The sequence below is a fragment of the Mya arenaria genome, chromosome 4, assembly GCF_026914265.1.
Source record: "Mya arenaria isolate MELC-2E11 chromosome 4, ASM2691426v1".
In the NCBI taxonomy this organism is placed as follows: Eukaryota; Metazoa; Mollusca; class Bivalvia; order Myida; family Myidae; genus Mya; species Mya arenaria.
The window spans coordinates 75,411,604-75,430,200 of NC_069125.1; the positions used below are offsets into that span (position 1 = coordinate 75,411,604).

At 34.2% G+C, this 18,597-nt stretch overlaps 1 protein-coding gene across 9 annotated transcripts in view; it reads left to right on the forward strand.

Moving 5' to 3' along the window:
• The first annotated feature begins 2,237 nt into the window (after positions 1 to 2,237).
• The window catches only part of LOC128231694 (leucine-rich repeat-containing protein 74B-like), a 36,518-nt gene continuing 20,158 nt past the window's right edge, over positions 2,238 to 18,597 (forward strand). For 5 of the 9 annotated variants that reach the window (XM_052944777.1, XM_052944779.1, XM_052944781.1 and 2 more), the window contains exons 1-4: positions 2,238 to 2,395; positions 2,605 to 3,238; positions 4,188 to 4,229; positions 18,167 to 18,359. In XM_052944777.1, coding sequence (XP_052800737.1) covers positions 2,930 to 3,238; positions 4,188 to 4,229; positions 18,167 to 18,359 — 544 coding nt within the window. In that variant the 5' untranslated portion in view covers positions 2,238 to 2,395; positions 2,605 to 2,929. Of the gene's footprint in view, positions 2,396 to 2,604; positions 3,239 to 4,187; positions 4,230 to 6,833; positions 7,035 to 8,421; positions 8,817 to 16,201; positions 16,868 to 18,166; positions 18,360 to 18,597 lie in introns of those variants that run through there. The other 4 variants (XM_052944780.1, XM_052944783.1, XM_052944784.1 and 1 more) reach the window with 4 other exon arrangements.

Genomic DNA, 18,597 nt, shown 5'->3' on the forward strand with positions numbered 1-18,597 from the left:
ATTTCATGAAATCAACACTTACGGTATATCACGAAGGTATGTACAGACGAGGGCTGGTATGTATATCACGAAGGTATGTACAGACGAGGGCTGGTATGTATATCACGAAGGTATGTACAGACGAGGGCTGGTATGTATATCACGAAGGTATGTACAGACGAGGGCTGGTATGTATATCACGAAGGTATGTACAGACGAGGGCTGGTATGTATATCACGAAGGTATGTACATACGAGGGCTGGTATGTATATCACGAAGGTGTGTACAGACGATCGCTGGTATGTATATCACGAAGGTATGTACAGACGATGGCTGGTATGTATATCACGAAGGTATGTACAGACGATGGCTGGTATGTATATCACGAAGGTATGTACATACGAGGGCTGGTATGTATATCACGAAGGTATGTACAGACGATGGCTGGTATGTATATCACGAAGGTATGTACAGACGATGGCTGGTATGTATATCACGAAGGTATGTACAGACGATGGCTGGTATGTATATCACGAAGGTATGTACAGACGAGGGCTGGTATGTATATCACGAAGGTATGTACAGACGATGGCTGGTATGTATATCACGAAGGTATGTACAGACGAGGGCTGGTATGTATATCACGAAGGTATGTACAGACGAGGGCTGGTTTGTATATCACGAAGGTATGTACAGACGAGGGCTGTGATGTATATCACGAAGGTATGTACAGACGAGGGCTGGTATGTATAAAGCAACTTTAGTTATTTCATAACTTATGGCACTATCCTAAATTTAGTATCTTATTGGTCATATGATATAAAAGCTTAATAATCTCTTCAAAATATTACTTTCATGGACCTTTATAAAAACAACAGCATTCTTAAATGTTAAGAACACAAGTATACATTACAGTTAATTTGACCTTGAAATTGACTTAAGAAAGGAAATAACTTTGATTTAACAATCTAAACAAAATGACAATTATGTGCAAACAAAGACATACAAAATACCAATATATATATTGTTGTTGTGACTGAAACATATTTTTGAGGCCAAAGGGGAGTTTTATTCCCATCGTTTTGTGGGATATTCGCCAAATGAGTAATTTTGAACCCCAAATGCCGCGGGCCCTACAAAGAATGGCATCTAGAGTGGTCCAACAGCTCTGACTATTGGATATGGTTTTATTTCTTTGGTCATAACTTGTTGTAATTTATAAATTTGATAGCACGCGTGTCTTAAAAATCTTAAACTAATGTAAGTTTGGTATATATTTTTTAAAAGATGAGCAAGACTCGCGGACAGTTCATTGGCAAGAAAGTGATCTGAGAACAGGACGTTTCGTCCAGTCTGCATACATATATAATTATGTGAACTGACCTCTTTGTTGTCAAATTCCGAGATGCCTCACCATTTAAAGTCTAAAACTTCTTCAAGACCAAAGAATGCGTTGACATTTTTTTATATATTTAATTCATTTATTTTTCTGATTGTTTTCTAAAATGTTCATGTACATATATATGTTGTTGTTTTTTGTTGTGTTTTTTTTTTTCACCGGCCCGAGCCCGATTTTTTTCCATTTTAATATGCATGTGCGGGATAATAATCATTCATACCGGACTATCTAGACTTAAACATGTAGCCCCTGGTCCAGTGTATGCTCTTTCTCACGTACATACAATTTATTTTCTCAATTTGAATATCATTTATTGAATTAATTAGGCGTGGGCCAGAAAGCGTTTTTCTTACAAGTTACCTGGCCCAGAAGCGTTATTGATTTTAATTCCAGGTGAACCAACACATTATTGTAACGTAATGTCGCCTGTGCTGTTCTATTATTTATTAAAAGTATATTTCTAATGCGCAAACATAAATATAGCTTATCTGTTAGAAACATCGACATTCGATATGCAATTCAATACTTTAATTCCGTTAAAACCAAATCAAAAATAAATAAATATAAACTAAAGCAAATAGTAGTTCGTTTTTTTAGAAAGTCTCGTAATTTCTGCTAGTTGGTCTCCCAAAAGACAATAACAGCCAGACACAAGACTTTCATTGAGATTTTACTTTATTCAACATATTAGTATACTTTACCCCCCCCCCCCCTCCCCGCCAATCACTGATATCGAGGTCCCGGTGATGGTCTCGACCTGAGGTCGATATTAAGAGTCCCGGCTTTCTCGATAAAAAGGTTTAAGGGCCCGGCATATATATATATATATCCCCACTTTAAGCGCCTAGTGAAAGGAATCTGAACACGAAAATATTAATTATTAGCTAAATTGATTTTCTATATTAAATGATATCGCATCGAACCACTAAAGAGAAGATAACTATTTTCCCCTCTAGATTAAAATAGTCTACAGTTGCATACCTTTTCGTAGGATGATACTTATATTTGAGAAAAGAAGTAATATTAACTTTTCTTTAATGAAGTATGAATATACATGTAGCTTAGCAACATGACGCTTTTGCAGTATTTAATATACATGTTTAATATAAATGTAAACGTTTTTCTATTAACCATCATAGAATAAAGGTGTATGTGTCTTATGATTATTAATAAATATTTGAGCAGTATACTAGTTAAGTGTATACTTTTTATGCTTTCATTTGTAGGGCAAAATGAAGCCGATTGGTTATTGCATGTGTTCAATTATCCATACAACTTTTCAGTCCCTCTGTAAACACTAGATATTTGAATTTGTCGGTGACAATAGAAATGTTTAAACAGAACATTAAGTAAATTGTCAGTGATAATCATGATAATTTGAATAGTGAGTTTGGAATTGTTTAACTCTGAATGAATCTGACCTCAATTTAATTATTGAGGTGCTATCAATGGAAAAGTTGTTTTAGAATGGAACTTATCAAAATTAGTATAGTTTCCAGCTTACTGGTATACAAATTTGTTTCTTAGTAGTAAAAAGCAAATAAATATAGGATGGAAAAAAAACGAAGCCATGAAACTGCTAAAACAAACTCAAGGTCTTGCCAACATAATCATGGAAAGATACAGACTGATAATGAAGAAGTGACTTCTCCACCAAGTCCTATTAATGAAGAAGATGAGGGTTATGCCTCTCCTGACATACTGAAGGTTGAGGATCGCCCAACAACAGCTTCAAGTGGCAGAAAATCAGCATTGAACAGCAGTTTTTCACGCCCTCCAAGCAGACGGCTTGACAACAGACCTTCCAGTACTCGATCAACATTTGAGCATATACCTGGTACTCGGCCTGCCAGTAGACGGGTTAGTCAAAATGTTTCTTTTTATCTTTTTTGCCGATAGATATACATTTTCACCAAATGCTAAAAGAAAAATTCCCAATTTGGCTTTAGAAGAAAAAAGTGTTCAAAATAAATTTCAGTAAAAAATTAAACCCTCAAGAAATAAATAATTTAATATGTGGAAAATGCGTGTCTTTAAAGTTTAAAGTGACTTTCTGTCTCTCTCATGGTTTGTAAAATACACTTTTTTTATTACGAAATAAAGTGTGGCAAATCATCAAGACAAAAAAAATAAAAAATAAAAAAAGCTGGAACCTTTCAGCAAATGTTGATATCATCTCAAATATTGTCTTTGAAGACCACAATATTGATTAGCGTTAATTACATGATTTTAAATTAATTACGGGTGTGGCATTGCTTGATTGGTTGATTGACATTATCTTGTGATGTTATCAATGTATCCTTAACAGGTCAACATATCCACTCATTTTGTTAAAGGCCTGGTGGCTGTGTGGACCAGCTGGCTGTCTTATTTTTTTCTTGACTTTACCAGCATGGGTTCGAACCCCACTAAAACCAAAATACATTTTTATGCTATAACTGTATTTTTTTTCTGTAATTTCGATATCATAGAGTAAAATAATGATAAAATAAGGGTTTTCAGATGCATTATGGGGAAAACTAGTCTTTGGTCCAAAATCATGAGCGTGCCACTTTAAGGAAAAAGAACCTTCTCTTCCTGAAGAGAACCTGGTGTGGTAGGTTCATCCCCCAGTTCAACGACATACTAAACAAATTCAAATTGAAGCTAATCCCTTAGTTCTTCATAACATGTATGTTCTGGGAGATGAAGATTGCACATAAAATAACTTTTAGAAACATATTGATATAATGATATAAGGCAAAATAACTCAGCAAGCTAAATGAATGTATTTATTACTTTTGAGTAACATTTGTACCATTGGTTGTAGAAGCCATCCAGTCAATGTGGAAAGACGCATCTTGGGGTGAATGTAAGTTGCCTGCATGATATGTTGGTTGCTGACCACATATTTAACCCTGTTGTGTTTGGTGTTGTTGTTTTAACCTAACATATTGAGTTCTTATTAAAACAGGGATTTTTTCTGTCCACTGCCTCTTAGTATTGGAATTCTGTTACAATTTTTCTGTCATAAAAATGCACAGTCAGAAGAGAATTTTTTTATACTGCAGTAGAATTCATGTGGTAAAAGTTTATTGTAGGGGCATAGCTTCCTATAGGCCATCATTGTTCTCAATAAGAACCGGCCAAAATGGAAGTTTCAAATGGCAATTGCCATTATCAGGCCTGTTCAAATTTGGAAAAAATAAGTGAGTTTTAGGAAGAGTAAGTAGAAACCGGTCAGTTACTTTACGAAACAGTTCAACCGAAACTTGAGAACCCTGGGCCATGTAACCTGCAGCTTACACTTATTTCCAAATATATTGAAAAAATAAAACTGCAAGACATATAAATTGAAGGTTTAAAAATAAATTTTATGGGAATCTGTGCACTTGTAGGTCTGTGTGTTAATCACCAGTTGGTAATCTTCTCCTAAATGCACCTCCAACAATCTACTCAGCTGGCATTGAAAGTTTCGCGGGGTGGGGGCACATTGAAATTGGCCAAACTGCACCCCTGTACTGATTAATCAGAGAAAAGATTAAATTATTTTTCAGGTTTGGGGGAAGTTGTTAGCAATATAGGAAAGAACAATAGATTTTGAACAGAAATGTGGCTTTATATAAGGGCACTATAACTGGGGAAAAGTCTGAAAAAAAACCATTACAATAGAACAATTATTTACAAGTCATTTGCACTTGCCAAGTTATGTAAGCTTTTACTTTTCATTTAAAGACCCACTATCAATTTGAAAATTGTATTGAATAGTTAACAAAATTAGATTTGTCAATATTGGTTTGCAGTATTTTTAAGAAAACAGTAATTGAGTAATAACAATGATCCATACAATGAAATGTTAAAAGACCTCTGAAAGAAATTACATCTAAAAGCAATCATAAGGAATAACATTGTCAAAATATTGATCTTCCTCTCTGAGTTATGAAGTGTTTGACCAAAACCCAGCAAAGGTCAATTTAATTTGTCTATAGATACTAATGTTCTTTGACCATTAAGGCAAAAGTAGACCAAGTCATTGTATCACAAAATAACCAATTGTGCTTAACCTAAGATTGAACAGGAGAGCACACAACCAATGGTATAGACATGTCCCTGATAAGAAGATTGTCTCCACGAGTGAAGAGCCCTTCAACCTTATAAGGATAATCAAGACATTGAAGTATATCTAACAGTAGTTGATAGTTGAATTTTAGGAAGTCCCCTACCAGACTAGGTAGGGTTATTCTATCAGTCTGTCCATCTGTAAATACTGGATGCTGCATATCTTATGAAGTATGCAAGCTTGGTTAATGAAACTTGGTATATATATATATATATATATATATATATATATATATATATATATATATATATATATATATATATATATATATATATATATATATATATTGATAGAGGGCCATTTCAGCAATCAAGGTTATGAAACTTGCTATGTGGTTTGAAGGCCATTGGGGGATAATGCATGTCGTTTCATGTCAGAGAAAAAAGTATTAAAGTCTTTGCATTTATTTGAAAAAAATGGATCCTGCGATATAATTCTCAAGAAGTGTACAGACTATGTATGTGAAATTTTGTGTACAAATGGTTAGGGGCCAATAAAGAAATTACCAGGGTCCTGGCTGGCTATGCTCATCATTTAAGAATATTGTTAATGCTACTATATAATTTAAAAATGTTATTTACAACAAAACCAGTAGAGGACGCTTTATTGTAATTTTCCTTAATTGTATTGTGTTTTGTTTTTTTCATATAATATAACATAAATATCATGACAATTAGAGAGTTTCTAGAGTAAAAAGCTTTTTGACATCTTGATTTTGTGTAATATTGATATGCGAAAAAAAGTCAAATATTGAATCTGTTTTAGACCAGTGAAAATTTAAGATTCTCATCAGGGTCTTTTAAAAAGAGACTTCGTTGGCTGGAAAGATTTTTATGTTTTTCTTAATTAAGAATGAAAAAGTATTCAATGGTACGTTAACATTTTCGCAGTGTCCCCAATATTTTAGCTTAAGTTGATTTTTTGTCATATGTGAAAAAATTGTCATGGGTGGGGGCATTTGACAATGCTGGGAGGGGATGAGAATTATGAATATAAAGATCTGTTTCTCTTTGCCTTGCAATTGTTAAGTGTTTCTCAGTTTATGGCATGTATGGTAGTTTGTACCATTTCAAATAAAGATATGAAAACTCTTCAAGGACCCTTGTTGTAAACCAGATACTTGTTGTCCATAATTTATCACACTGCTACCTACCAACCTTTAGCTTGATATCAGCACTTAGCTCTTTTTATGCATTTATTGTTCCGTGATTCCTATAATAGGACACTTTTTTATTTTAAATTCATCAACTGATATAATTTTTCTCTATAAATAAGGAAATCACTGAATGTTATCATTTCTAAGTATTTTAATCAAGACATCTGTAATAATATTAACCTGGAATATTACAAACTTATCTGGACAAAAAAATTGGAGATTTAAAATTGTGTGTGTGCATTTGTGTAGGGTTATTAATTGTTCTCAGTAAACAGTTTAAGATGTGTGAAGTGGGAGAGAGTGTTTCAGCCCTCTTAGAGCGCAGGAAGAGTTACATTGTCAGTAACCGCATCGTTATCAATACTCAACGTGCTCAATTTGGCCAACAGAAACACACAAAGGTAGGTCGTAGGTGTTCTGGACAATAATGTGTACAAAGAGGCCAACATATCATTTGATCACCGTTGATGGTGAGTGGTGTTGGTGGGTGGTGTTGGTGAATGGTGGTGGTGTTCGTGGGTGGTGTTCGTGGGTGGTGGTGGTGGTGTTAGTCTAAGCATGTCTGTGCCTTCAGCAATTTGATTTATGAATATTGATTTCTTTTTCATAGAATTAGGACTTGAAATTGGTGTTGTGAAACTAATCAAAATGTGTTTTGCTGCTGATGTAGATGAATTAAAGCTGAATCACTATATATTATATAATATAAAAGTCTGATTGAGCATGAAATATAACATGTAAACACCAGTTTGGGCAATTAAGATGCAGTTGCTATTTTTCTCCCACCTCAGATAAGTAGATCAAAAAATTTAACCATGCTAGAAATTCTTATTTTGCCCACGGGCAAAGATAAAACAACTACCCATATGGAACTCCTTTTTAATGGTTGATACATTGTAATTACCTCCCTTGTTGAAGACTGTTGTCTGTAGCATCATAGAAATCTTGTCTTGTTGCAATATTTAGAATGCTAATTTATTATTTTTCGCTTCAAATGTCACCATAAAAAAGTTTTCACGCACCTTTCAAGAAATAATGCTTCACGTACTTTCCTCAGAACTATTTAAAGACCGATTTGACTATTAACATAATCTGAATCACTGCGCGCATATCCATGACAGCCACGAAATAGCGCATATCCATAAGCAGTTATTTTCACTACGCACAAAAGAGTGTATTCAGCCCAAAAATACATTTTTACTTAATTTTGTTTAACTGAGGTGGGAGAAAAAGCATCTTCCATAGCCGCTCGTGTAGGATAGGTTCATTCCAACCCTCGTGCAGGGTATTTTGCGGAAACGTTGTAAACCTTGTTGTATAATGCCTGCAAAGGATTTCCACAAAATCATGTTTCTTAAGACTAATAATTAGCAAGCAAAGAAACCCAGTCTTAGATTCATATAGCACTTATAAACTGGCATTTTTATTCCATTACAGTCATTAAAGTATCTGTTTGAGTTGAATGAACTATGAATAGCAGAAAATGTTTGAAATTTAGTATTAAAATATATTTACAAACAACTGAAGTGAAGGCCATAGTGAAATGAATACGTTAAACCCCCTAATTAATGATACAGTATCTTGAGAGGTTAACCAAACCATTGGTCAGATTAAAATTCATTGAAAATAGAGAATTGTGTGTTTGAAGAAAGATTAAAGATAAATTGAACTTTATTAAAACTAAGTCCTGAAATTGGAAATGTGATAAACATTCATAAAATATATCAGAATGTGAAAAATGATATTTGAATGTGTCACTCCTTTGAGTCTAATGATTGGCATGTTTTGTATAAGTGTATAACTTTAAAAGTGTTCCTGATTGAAATGTATCTAAATTAATTCTGTGCAAACATTTAATTAAATTGGAATAATTACTTGAGAAATTCTATCTGGTGCATTTTGAGAAATAAATTAGAGACATAATGTAAATATATGTAAATTTGTATTGTATTTGGCGCATGCAGCACAAGGTAGAAGGGTTTAATGGTTTACAATATGTGGAATAATTAACAGCTGGTCTTGGATTTGCTGTCTAATAGATTGAAATTAGTGTAAAAAAGTGGGAAAATCTTGAAAATCTTGTGATGTTTAAAAAGGACCTATCCCAGAAAGGTAGTAAAAGTGCCAGTAACAGGGAGCGGGTGTACAACTACCATCACGTGGGCAACAGAAAATATGTCCCTGTAAGTTCATGTATTGTATCAGTTGGGCAACAGGAAATATGTCCCTGTAAGTTCATGTATTGTATCAGTTGGGCAACAGGAAATATGCCCCTGATAGTTCATGTATTGTATCAGTTGGGCAACAGGAAATATGCCCCTGTAAGTTCATGTATTGTATCAGTTGGGCAACAGGAAATATGCCCCTGTAAGTTCATGTATTGTATCAGTTGGGCAACAGGAAATATGCCCCTGTAAGTTCATGTATTGTATCAGTTGGACAACAGGAAATATGCCCCTGTAAGTTCATGTATTGTATCAGTTGGGCAACAGGAAATATGCCCCTGTAAGTTCATGTATTGTATCAGTTGGACAACAGGAAATATGCCCCTGTAAGTTCATGTATTGTATCAGTTGGGCAACAGGAAATATGCCCCTGTAAGTTCATGTATTGTATCAGTTGGGCAACAGGAAATATGCCCCTGTAAGTTCATGTATTGTATCAGTTGGGCAACAGGAAATATGCCCCTGTAAGTTCATGTATTGTATCAGTTGGGCAACAGGAAATATGTCCCTGTAAGTTCATGTATTGTATCAGTTGGACAACAGGAAATATGTCCCTGCAAATTCATGTGTTGTATCAGTTGGGCAAATTACCCTGTAAGTTCATGTATTGTATCAGTTGGACAACAGGAAATATGTCCCTGCAAATTCATGTGTTGTATCAGTTGGGCAACAGGAAATATGTCCCTGCAAGTTCATGTGTTGTAGAGAGTGGGCAACATGAAATATGCCCCTGTAACTTCATGTGTTGTAGAGGATGGGCAACAGGAAATATGTCCCTGCAAGTTTATGTGTTGTAGAGGGTGGGCAACAGGAAATATGTCCCTGTAAGTTCATGTGTTGTAGAGGGTGGGCAGCAGGAAATATGTCCCTGCAAGTTCATGTGTTGTAGAGGGTGGGCAACAGGAAATATGGAAAAGTTGGCCTGATTTTAAAATAATTTCACAGATATGTTTCTAAGGTGACCCTCTGTCAAATTCCTCCACCCCATGTTGATTAAAAAAAAAACAATATGGTTGCCAGGGGTGGACCAGTTACCACCATATGGCAAACATTGAAAATCTTCTCTTCAATAACCATTGACCTGATTTCAAAATAATTTTACAGAAATGATCCTTAGGTTACAATATATCAAATCCTTCTCCCTATTGTGAACATGGCCACCAGGGGCAGGGCTAGTTTGCTATATGTCTATATTGTACACTTTGAAGAACATCTTTTCAGAAACCATTGGCCTGATTTTAAAATAATTATGTTCACAACATCTCATGAAATGTCAGAAATCAAATAAAGCTTTCAAAGCCTGATTGAACTTGTCTCCTTACATTTTAAATTGTGATAATAACCACAATGGTCTGTGGGGCAAAAGATAAGGCACTGAAAAAGTGTGTATTGTGCTATGCATCCATTATTACTTGTGTATTCCACTGGCTGCCCCAAGAGTTAGGGTAATTAAGGGCGTGAAATATAACCAAACAATGGTATTAAAGGGAGTCAGGCATTAAAATAATTACACAACTTCTAGTTGCTAACATTATTGAAGACACAGGCAAAGATGATCATACAGTAGTATTTCACTTTTGGTATTAAGGGAAATAATGTATGGGTTGCGAACCACTACTTGCAAGTGTATATGTTACATGTGTATATGCATGTGTATATGTATGTGTATAAGCATGTGTATATGTATGTGTATATGTATGTGTATATGTATGTGTATAAGCATGTGTATATGTATGTGTGTTTGCACATGTATTATAATTATGTATGTGTATATGTATATATATATATATGTGTATATTAGGTGATTATGCACGTGTATGTATGTGTATATGCACATGTATATGTATGTGTATATGCATGTGTATATGTATGTGTATACACACTATATATGTATGTGTGGACTTCTTTATGTGCACTACGTCATCCAGGTATGTGTATTTTTACAAGTTTAGATTTACATGTATGATAGCATGAGGAACTAGATCTGTAGTATATCAACCAGTCTGCACAAGTGTAAAGGCAAATTTCACAAACTTTTAAACTCAACTGAAACTTTTAGCAGTACATGTAGTTACACATTCATACACGTTCACATACACGTCATGTTAGGCAACCTCCATAGTGAATCACAGGGACCAACTTGGTCCATAACCTGCCAAAGGTTATTAACTTTCATTATGATTGATGAGCTTTTTTAGTAAGTTTTTAGATAAGCACATTTTTTATGAATGCCATCTACCTTATGAGATGAGATTGAGTTAAAGCCATTAGAATGTGTTTGTTCCTTTGACAGAAAATTATTTGAGAAAAATCTTGTTTTTGTAGAAGTGTCATAATTAACTGAATTTCAAAATCAGCCAGTTTAGCTAGATTTCAATCTTAACAATCTCAATAAAATTTAATTAGGGGCATCTAGGGATAAAATGTAATATCAAAATCATTCTTTAAACACAATTTGAACCTCTGCCTATATGGTATTGTCATCAAATCATTATGAGATGATTTGTAAACCAATTAGAACAGATGTTGGGAAAACAATTCATCCATTATTCAATATATGCAGCAAAAATATTGCAAATATATGCATTGCTTGAAAAGGCCATCCTTCTTTGATGTAACACTGTTGATTTAAATTACTTAAGCTAAATTTCTTTATTTTTTATATTATTTATTTTTTATATTTTGTATTTTCAAAACTGTTGTCTTGCAGTATGGCATGGTATTTAGTATAAGTAAGATCTGATTCATCATTATGTTGGCTCACCAATGTACCATGGTCATTCAAGGTTATAGTAATAGTGGCAGGGATCTTTCTTGTATGAATAAAGGACCTGTCACACCAGTAGAAGATTTTGCTCACCAGTGCTATACCCGAACACAAATTTGGCAATTTTTGGAGATTGGTACTGATATGTTAGTGCAACAATGTCACATCACTAAGAACAGGTAAACATCATCTGGACATCATCAGCACATCAGCCCCCCACCCCCCCCCCCCCCCAAAAAAAAAAGCCATGGCAGCCACAGTATAAATTTTTGAACACTCTCAAAAAAGAGTCTACATCTGCAGTACTTCATTAATTTCGGTAGAGCACTGGTTGGGCCCCATAATGGATCAGCGGCTCTCCAGTGGCCTCAATGTGTTCCAAACTGATACAGATGTGTTCTATGATTCTGATGATGTTATGACTTACAGTGTATTACCATTCTTGGCAATGTGATACCGTAGTACTACTGTTCTAATACTGTACATCTTAGTACAACAGCAGCTTAACATCGATATCACTTGGCTATAGCTCCGGTCAGCGGAGGCACATCCTTTAAACAATGGAAGCACCTCGGTATAACAACAGAAAACCCCCCCAGAAAAGTAGCACGTCGGCTCAAATGCTAGTACTACATCGGTTTTGCTATGGTCAATTGATTGATTTTTGAAGTGCTTTCTTGACAGACCTCCGCAGATTTTCTCGCCATTTGTAAGGGACATCAGTGTGTGACAGGTCCTTAATGTAATACTACCTACATTGTTTTTGCAATAAAATAACTGTTTTGTCAAAGAAGTAGCTTACCTAAGTTGAGAGTATATTGATATTTTGTTCCTGATGGCAACTAGGATGAATTAGTTGTTTGCGGCGCATATTAGAGGTTACAGACCTACATCTTATTCAAGTTTATGTTTTACTCAAACAGGTAATGATTACATACAGGGCCTCCCAAGAAGCCCAACAGATTTAAGCTAATCTCTAATCCAGTTTATTAAAATAACATATTTAAACAGCTTTTAACAAAAGTATGTCTGTGTTTGTCAAAGTGTCACAAGGATTTTATGAATATTTATAGCAGGAACAATCATTTTATAAGTCTTTTTCCTTCAGGATATGTTGCCAAAATAAGAGTATGTTTTCTATGAATGGAGTAAGCAAAGATTTAGCATTCAGTTATAAAAAATGATGAGAACATGCTTGATATTTAAAAGGGCCGGTTTTTTCCTTATTGATTATACCAATATTTACCAAGTTTTATTGATTGTATTTTGTAGATAGCTCTTCAATTTCTTTTAGAAGTAAATTTATACATTCTATAGTATATTATAATTGAATTAAATGCCCTACGTATTTATCTAAGGGAACATCGATCCTGATCCTAAGTTCTGAACCTGATATGTGTTTTACATGATTTCACCCATTAAATCATACAATGGATTAAAGAAATAGTGTGGTTAATTTATATATGATGATGTTTTGCCTTTACCAAAGTACTGCAATAAATGACAATTTTCTGGTGTTGCAAAAACAACTAATGCTTGAATGAGCTTAGAAACTGTGAATGATTGTGAGCACAATGGAGGCAATCTTGGCCACATCATCTCCCATGCCTCGTGCCTGTAAGTCAGCAGATCCAAGGGTGTTCATCACAGACTTTGATCTTGGTGACATTGAGGAGGAGTATGATGCTGATGTTAATGAAGACGATAATGCAGGATCACGGGTAAGTGAACCAGATAACACAGGATTCTCCAAAAGTTACAGCTTTAGATTTTGGTTCTCTACACAGTACACTATGGACTATCAGTGTTTCAGTTAAATGTGACATAGAATTTTGCTAAAAAAGAGTACTATAATTATTAGCCTCAAACATGTTAGTTATAATGTATAACAGCAGCATTGAGTCAAACTGTCAGTAGAATTAAGTCAAACTGTCAGTAGAATTAAGTCAAACTGTCAGTAGAATTAAGTCAAACTGTCAGTAGAATAAAGTCAAACTGTCAGTAGAATTAAGACAAACTGTCAGTAGAATTAAGATAAACTGTCAGCAGAATTAAGTGTAACTGTCAGTAGATTTAAGTCAAACTGTCAAATTGTCAGTAAAATCAAGTCAAATTGTCACTAGAATGATGTCAAACTGTAAGTAGAATTATGTCAAACTGTCAGTAGAATTAAGTCAAACTTTCAGTAGAATTAAGTCAAACTATCAAATTATCACTAGAACTAAGTCAAACTGTCAGTAGAATTAAGTATAACTGTCAGTAGATTTAAGTCAAATTGTCAGTAAAATCAAGTCAAATTGTCACTAGAATGATGTCAAACTGTAAGTAGAATTAAGTCAAACTGTCAGTAGAATTAAGTCAAACTCTCAGTAGAATTAAGTCAAACTCTTATAGAATTAAGTGTAACTGTCAGTAGATTTAAGTTTAACTGTCAAATTGTCAGTAAAATCAAGTCAAATTTTCACTAGAATGATGTCAAACTGTCAGTAGAATTAAGTCAAACTTTCAGTAGAATTAAGTCAAACTGTCAGTAGAATGATGTCAAAATGTCAGTAGAATGAAGTCGACTGTCAGTAGAATTAAGTCAAACTGTCAAATTGTCACTAGAATGATGTCAAACCGTCAGTAGAATTAAGTCAAATTGTCAGTAGAATTAAGTCAAACTGTCGGTAGAGTTAAGTCAAACTGTCAAATTGTCAGTAGAATGATGTCAAACTGTCAGTAGAATTAAGTCAACTGTCAGTAGTATTGAGTTAAACTGTCAAATTGTCACTAGAATGATGTCAAACTGTCAGTAGAATTAAGTCATATTGTCTATAGAATTAAGCCATTTTGTCAGTAGAATTTTGTCAAATTGTCAGTAGAATTAAGTCAAACTGTCAGTAGCATTTAGTTATAATGTATTTCTGCAGCTTTAAGTGTATGTCAGCAGTATTGAGTTAAACTGTCAGCAGCATGCGTTCATATTGTCTGCAGTTTTTAGTCAAACTGTTTGTAGCATTCAGTCATACTGCCAGCAGCATATATGTAAGCAGTATATAGTCTTGAATATTAACTGCCAGTAGCATTTCATACTGTCAGCAGCATTTAGTCATACTGTCAGCAGCATTTAGTCATACTGTCAACCTACATTAATGCCTTCTGTTGATTTGTTCCTAAGAGTCAAATAACCATCCAGACCAGGGATGGATCCAGGATTTGTAATTACAGGGGGCGTAACTTAGGGCCTTAACCTTTTGATCAAAACAGAAAAATGTTTGGTTAAAGGTGTTGGCAGGGGGGTTTGGGGGGATTGTTTTCCAAATGGTGCATCTTGGATGCATCTTGGACATATTTATTCCTTTTTTCTCCTTTATTGAACTAAAAAGTAAACTTGGATCCGCTAGTGCAGACACATGCTTCATTTAAGATTTTACCATTTTAAGTCTCAAGATATTTTTTTTTAGCTTGCAAACAGTCATTACATCTTCTTTGATCAATGAAGATCAAACAGCCTTCTCTGCTCAGGAAGTACGTATATAACCTATTTGTTACTCTTAATCTAAATATGAACAAAAATGCAATAATGTAGAGATTTCTCGCCTGGCAACTGCACCAAGGTAAGCAGATCAAAGACGGATTTGATTTTCTTAAAAAAAATACATGGTGGGCTATTTTCACTTGTTTGTGAGCTGTAGGTATATTGTGGTTTGTAATAATATGATGTATTATAAATTCACTATGCTTCTGCTTTGGTTCAGATATTTGTGATAAGGCCAGGTTGAACCGGGAGATTAAATTCAAGTGCAGAGACATCTTAACTATAATAAATTGTCTCATGCTGTTTACTATCTCCTAAGTGACATAAGATTTACCACATTAGTTTTTCTGTATTGTGGTATTGATTAGAAGATGATTTGAAGGAGCAGGTAATATTGCTGATATACTGGATTCCTCCCTGAAGTGGCCACCATGTAGTGGCTCACACCGAACAGTTGGGTCACATATCACCAGACTGCTTATATTGTGCAAATGACTTCTCCTGGATTAGTTAAAGAACTGTTACAGGATTTTACCTTTATTACAGAGTTATTGCATCACATATAGGATTATAACTATTAAGGATTTATAACTAGTAATCCGGTCATCTCTTATATATATACAGAATAAATGTAATCCATTACAGCACAAAATTCAGATATTTTATTTATTTGACAACTTGTTCATAAGATCAGACTTTAATCGGTTTGGGTGTGATTTAACCATTTCAGCGTTCTTTATTCTTTTGGGTTGTTTCGAGATAGCATTCAGATGTCTTAAAAGGTCTGGTCCATTATTTTATGTTGATGTCCTTTCAAAACCAATAGATGATTGAAAAAATGAGGTGTTTTATGTCGTATTTCCATTAACTACAGCTATCTTAATGTCACATTCCGTGAAAGTGCTCCTTTCGAATTGAAGGACATGGTCAACATTTGAGTTTACTACTATAGCGTGACGTTGATGGCTTTGAGATGTATAATATAACAAAAAGTGTCATAAAGTTTAATAAAAAAATGATTGAATTAATATACCTCCTAATTATTTGTTTATCTTCAATACACTTCATTAGAACTTTGGTCCTATCATATTGCCTTTACTCTAATTAAAATCAATTTTTAACCTTTCAAGGCGAAAAGTTGTCAAAGATAATTATTTACCCTAGTGTTGAAATATTGTAATAATGTGATAGGAAAGTGTATTTAAGAGGAAAATTAAACACTTGGATATGATCTATTGATTCCACTTCTGAATATTAAATTAACCATTATAATTATTATATGTGAGTTTGCTGCTACGTACAGCGGTCATTGGCATGGATAAAGCTGTGAGGAAAGCAGTGCTGTAAATTGTTCCCGCTGGGCTTCAGGAGTGTTACACTGTATACCTCAGATGTCTTAGAAATAAATTATTAATGAAAAACATCAGGAAAGCACGTTGAGCAGGATAAGAATTTATAATAGAAACACAATACTGGACCTTAAATGAGGATGGAACACAAATGATGTATTGTTTTACCAACAATTGTACCAGAAATTGACCAAACTATATATGTGTATAAAAATATGCTACTTGTGACATAAAGGAACACTAATAGTTGTTGTTGTTGGTGGTGGTGGTGGTAATAGTGGTGCTTGTGATTGCCATGGACATGTACCTAGGCCAGGCATCATTCCGAGCCTCACTGCGGAGCCCGCGTATCCTCAACATCGACAGAAGCAAGGTATACATGCTGCTCCGGTGTTCTCTAGAACCAGTTACTGAATTACTGGTTCAGTGACAGTTACTGTTGTCTGGATTAATTGTTAAACTCTTTTCGTTGGCAGCGGGAGTCTTACTGTTGGTCTGTGGCATAAGAATGGCTCCTTTCAGTTTTAAAGTTTATGTCTTGTATGTCTTTATACAGGCAAGCATTCAAGATAATTGATATTAATAAAGACATACACGCCTCTATTCATCTATCAATGTTTAATTGAATTTACTTTTTGTGCTAATGCTTTCTTTCCTCCACTCCTGTCTGTGCACACATTGTATTGAAATGCAAACAGATATGACATTCTTGAAAACATTCACATGAAATATTCAGCAGTTTTATTAAATGTGTTGTTTTTTATTCTTACAATTGATATTTTCAGTTCCCCTGTTAACAATCATGTATTCTTAGATGATCGAATATCAAATTCATGTTTGTTACAGTTTAATTAGAGACTTGTCATCAGCATTGATTCTTCTGTCAGTTTAGTTATTGTGGCAGCTAGTTTTTTACCCTAGGTTCTGTTAAAGTTTCAGGTTGGAGTTTTTTTCATATTTTTTTTAAATGGTGACAGTACAAAAAAGATATATTGTATCAGTATTGTACATTTGATGTGTTTGAGAATATAGAAATAGTCAATTGTCAGAATAAACAGTATTTAGATAGACCAGAATGAGATATATTGAATTTAATTGGTTTCAGTCCAGATTTTAATTGTAGTTAATGGATTATTTTATATTTAGTAATTGCTCATACTGAATGACATTTTATTTGGTTTTAGCCGTGAATGGCAGAGAGAGGTTAGGTTCAAAATTCATCTATATGCTGTTAACTTTTATTATTCGAGGAAAGAACCATTATTTTTTGCTAATACAGAAATAACAAAACAAATTCAAAAGCAAAGCATATACCTCTTTTAGACATACTTATTTTATCAATTTAATGATGGAATGTATATATTAATATTAATATTTACATTAACTATCAGAAATTTGCAAATTAAGTAAATAAATCTATCAATTTATTGATTTACAAACCAATCAAGAAATCTTGATAAGACAACCAACAATACACTCAGGGTATGCCCTTCTAGATCATTTAGGTTTCACATCATGTGTTCTAACTATTATTTAGATAAGTTTTTTTGTTTAACTTCTAGATTTAGCTTACTTGTAGAAGGCTATACTTATCCTGCAGGTAAGGTTATGCGATGGTCTTTCTTACAAAGTGATAAACATAAAATGATTGAATTTATTTTTTTCATTGAAGACTATCAGTCGTCAGAGTAATCGCTCGCGTCGTTCACAATTGGGGAGCGCTGGAACGGGTGTGACACAGCGTGGACACGGCTCTGACTCAGACAGTGATGAGGACAGACAGAAGGTGCACGCATTTGATGCAGACTTTAGCAACGTAGACATTCATGATGAGAAGGCTTTTGACACAGACTTGGAAGTTGAAGGTAGGTTCTTCTATTTAAATATTAAAACTTTATTAAGTGATAATCTGCATATCATACTAAAGATTATGAGATGTAATATGAATGCACAGATAAATCATACAGTTTTTGTGTTGCCTGAAAAGACGACATAAAGGGGTTACTTTTGTCGGCGGCGGCGTCCGCGTCCCATTTTCGCTTGTCCGGGGTATATCTCCTAAACTATTAGTGGTATCAACTTGAAACTTCATATGTACATAGA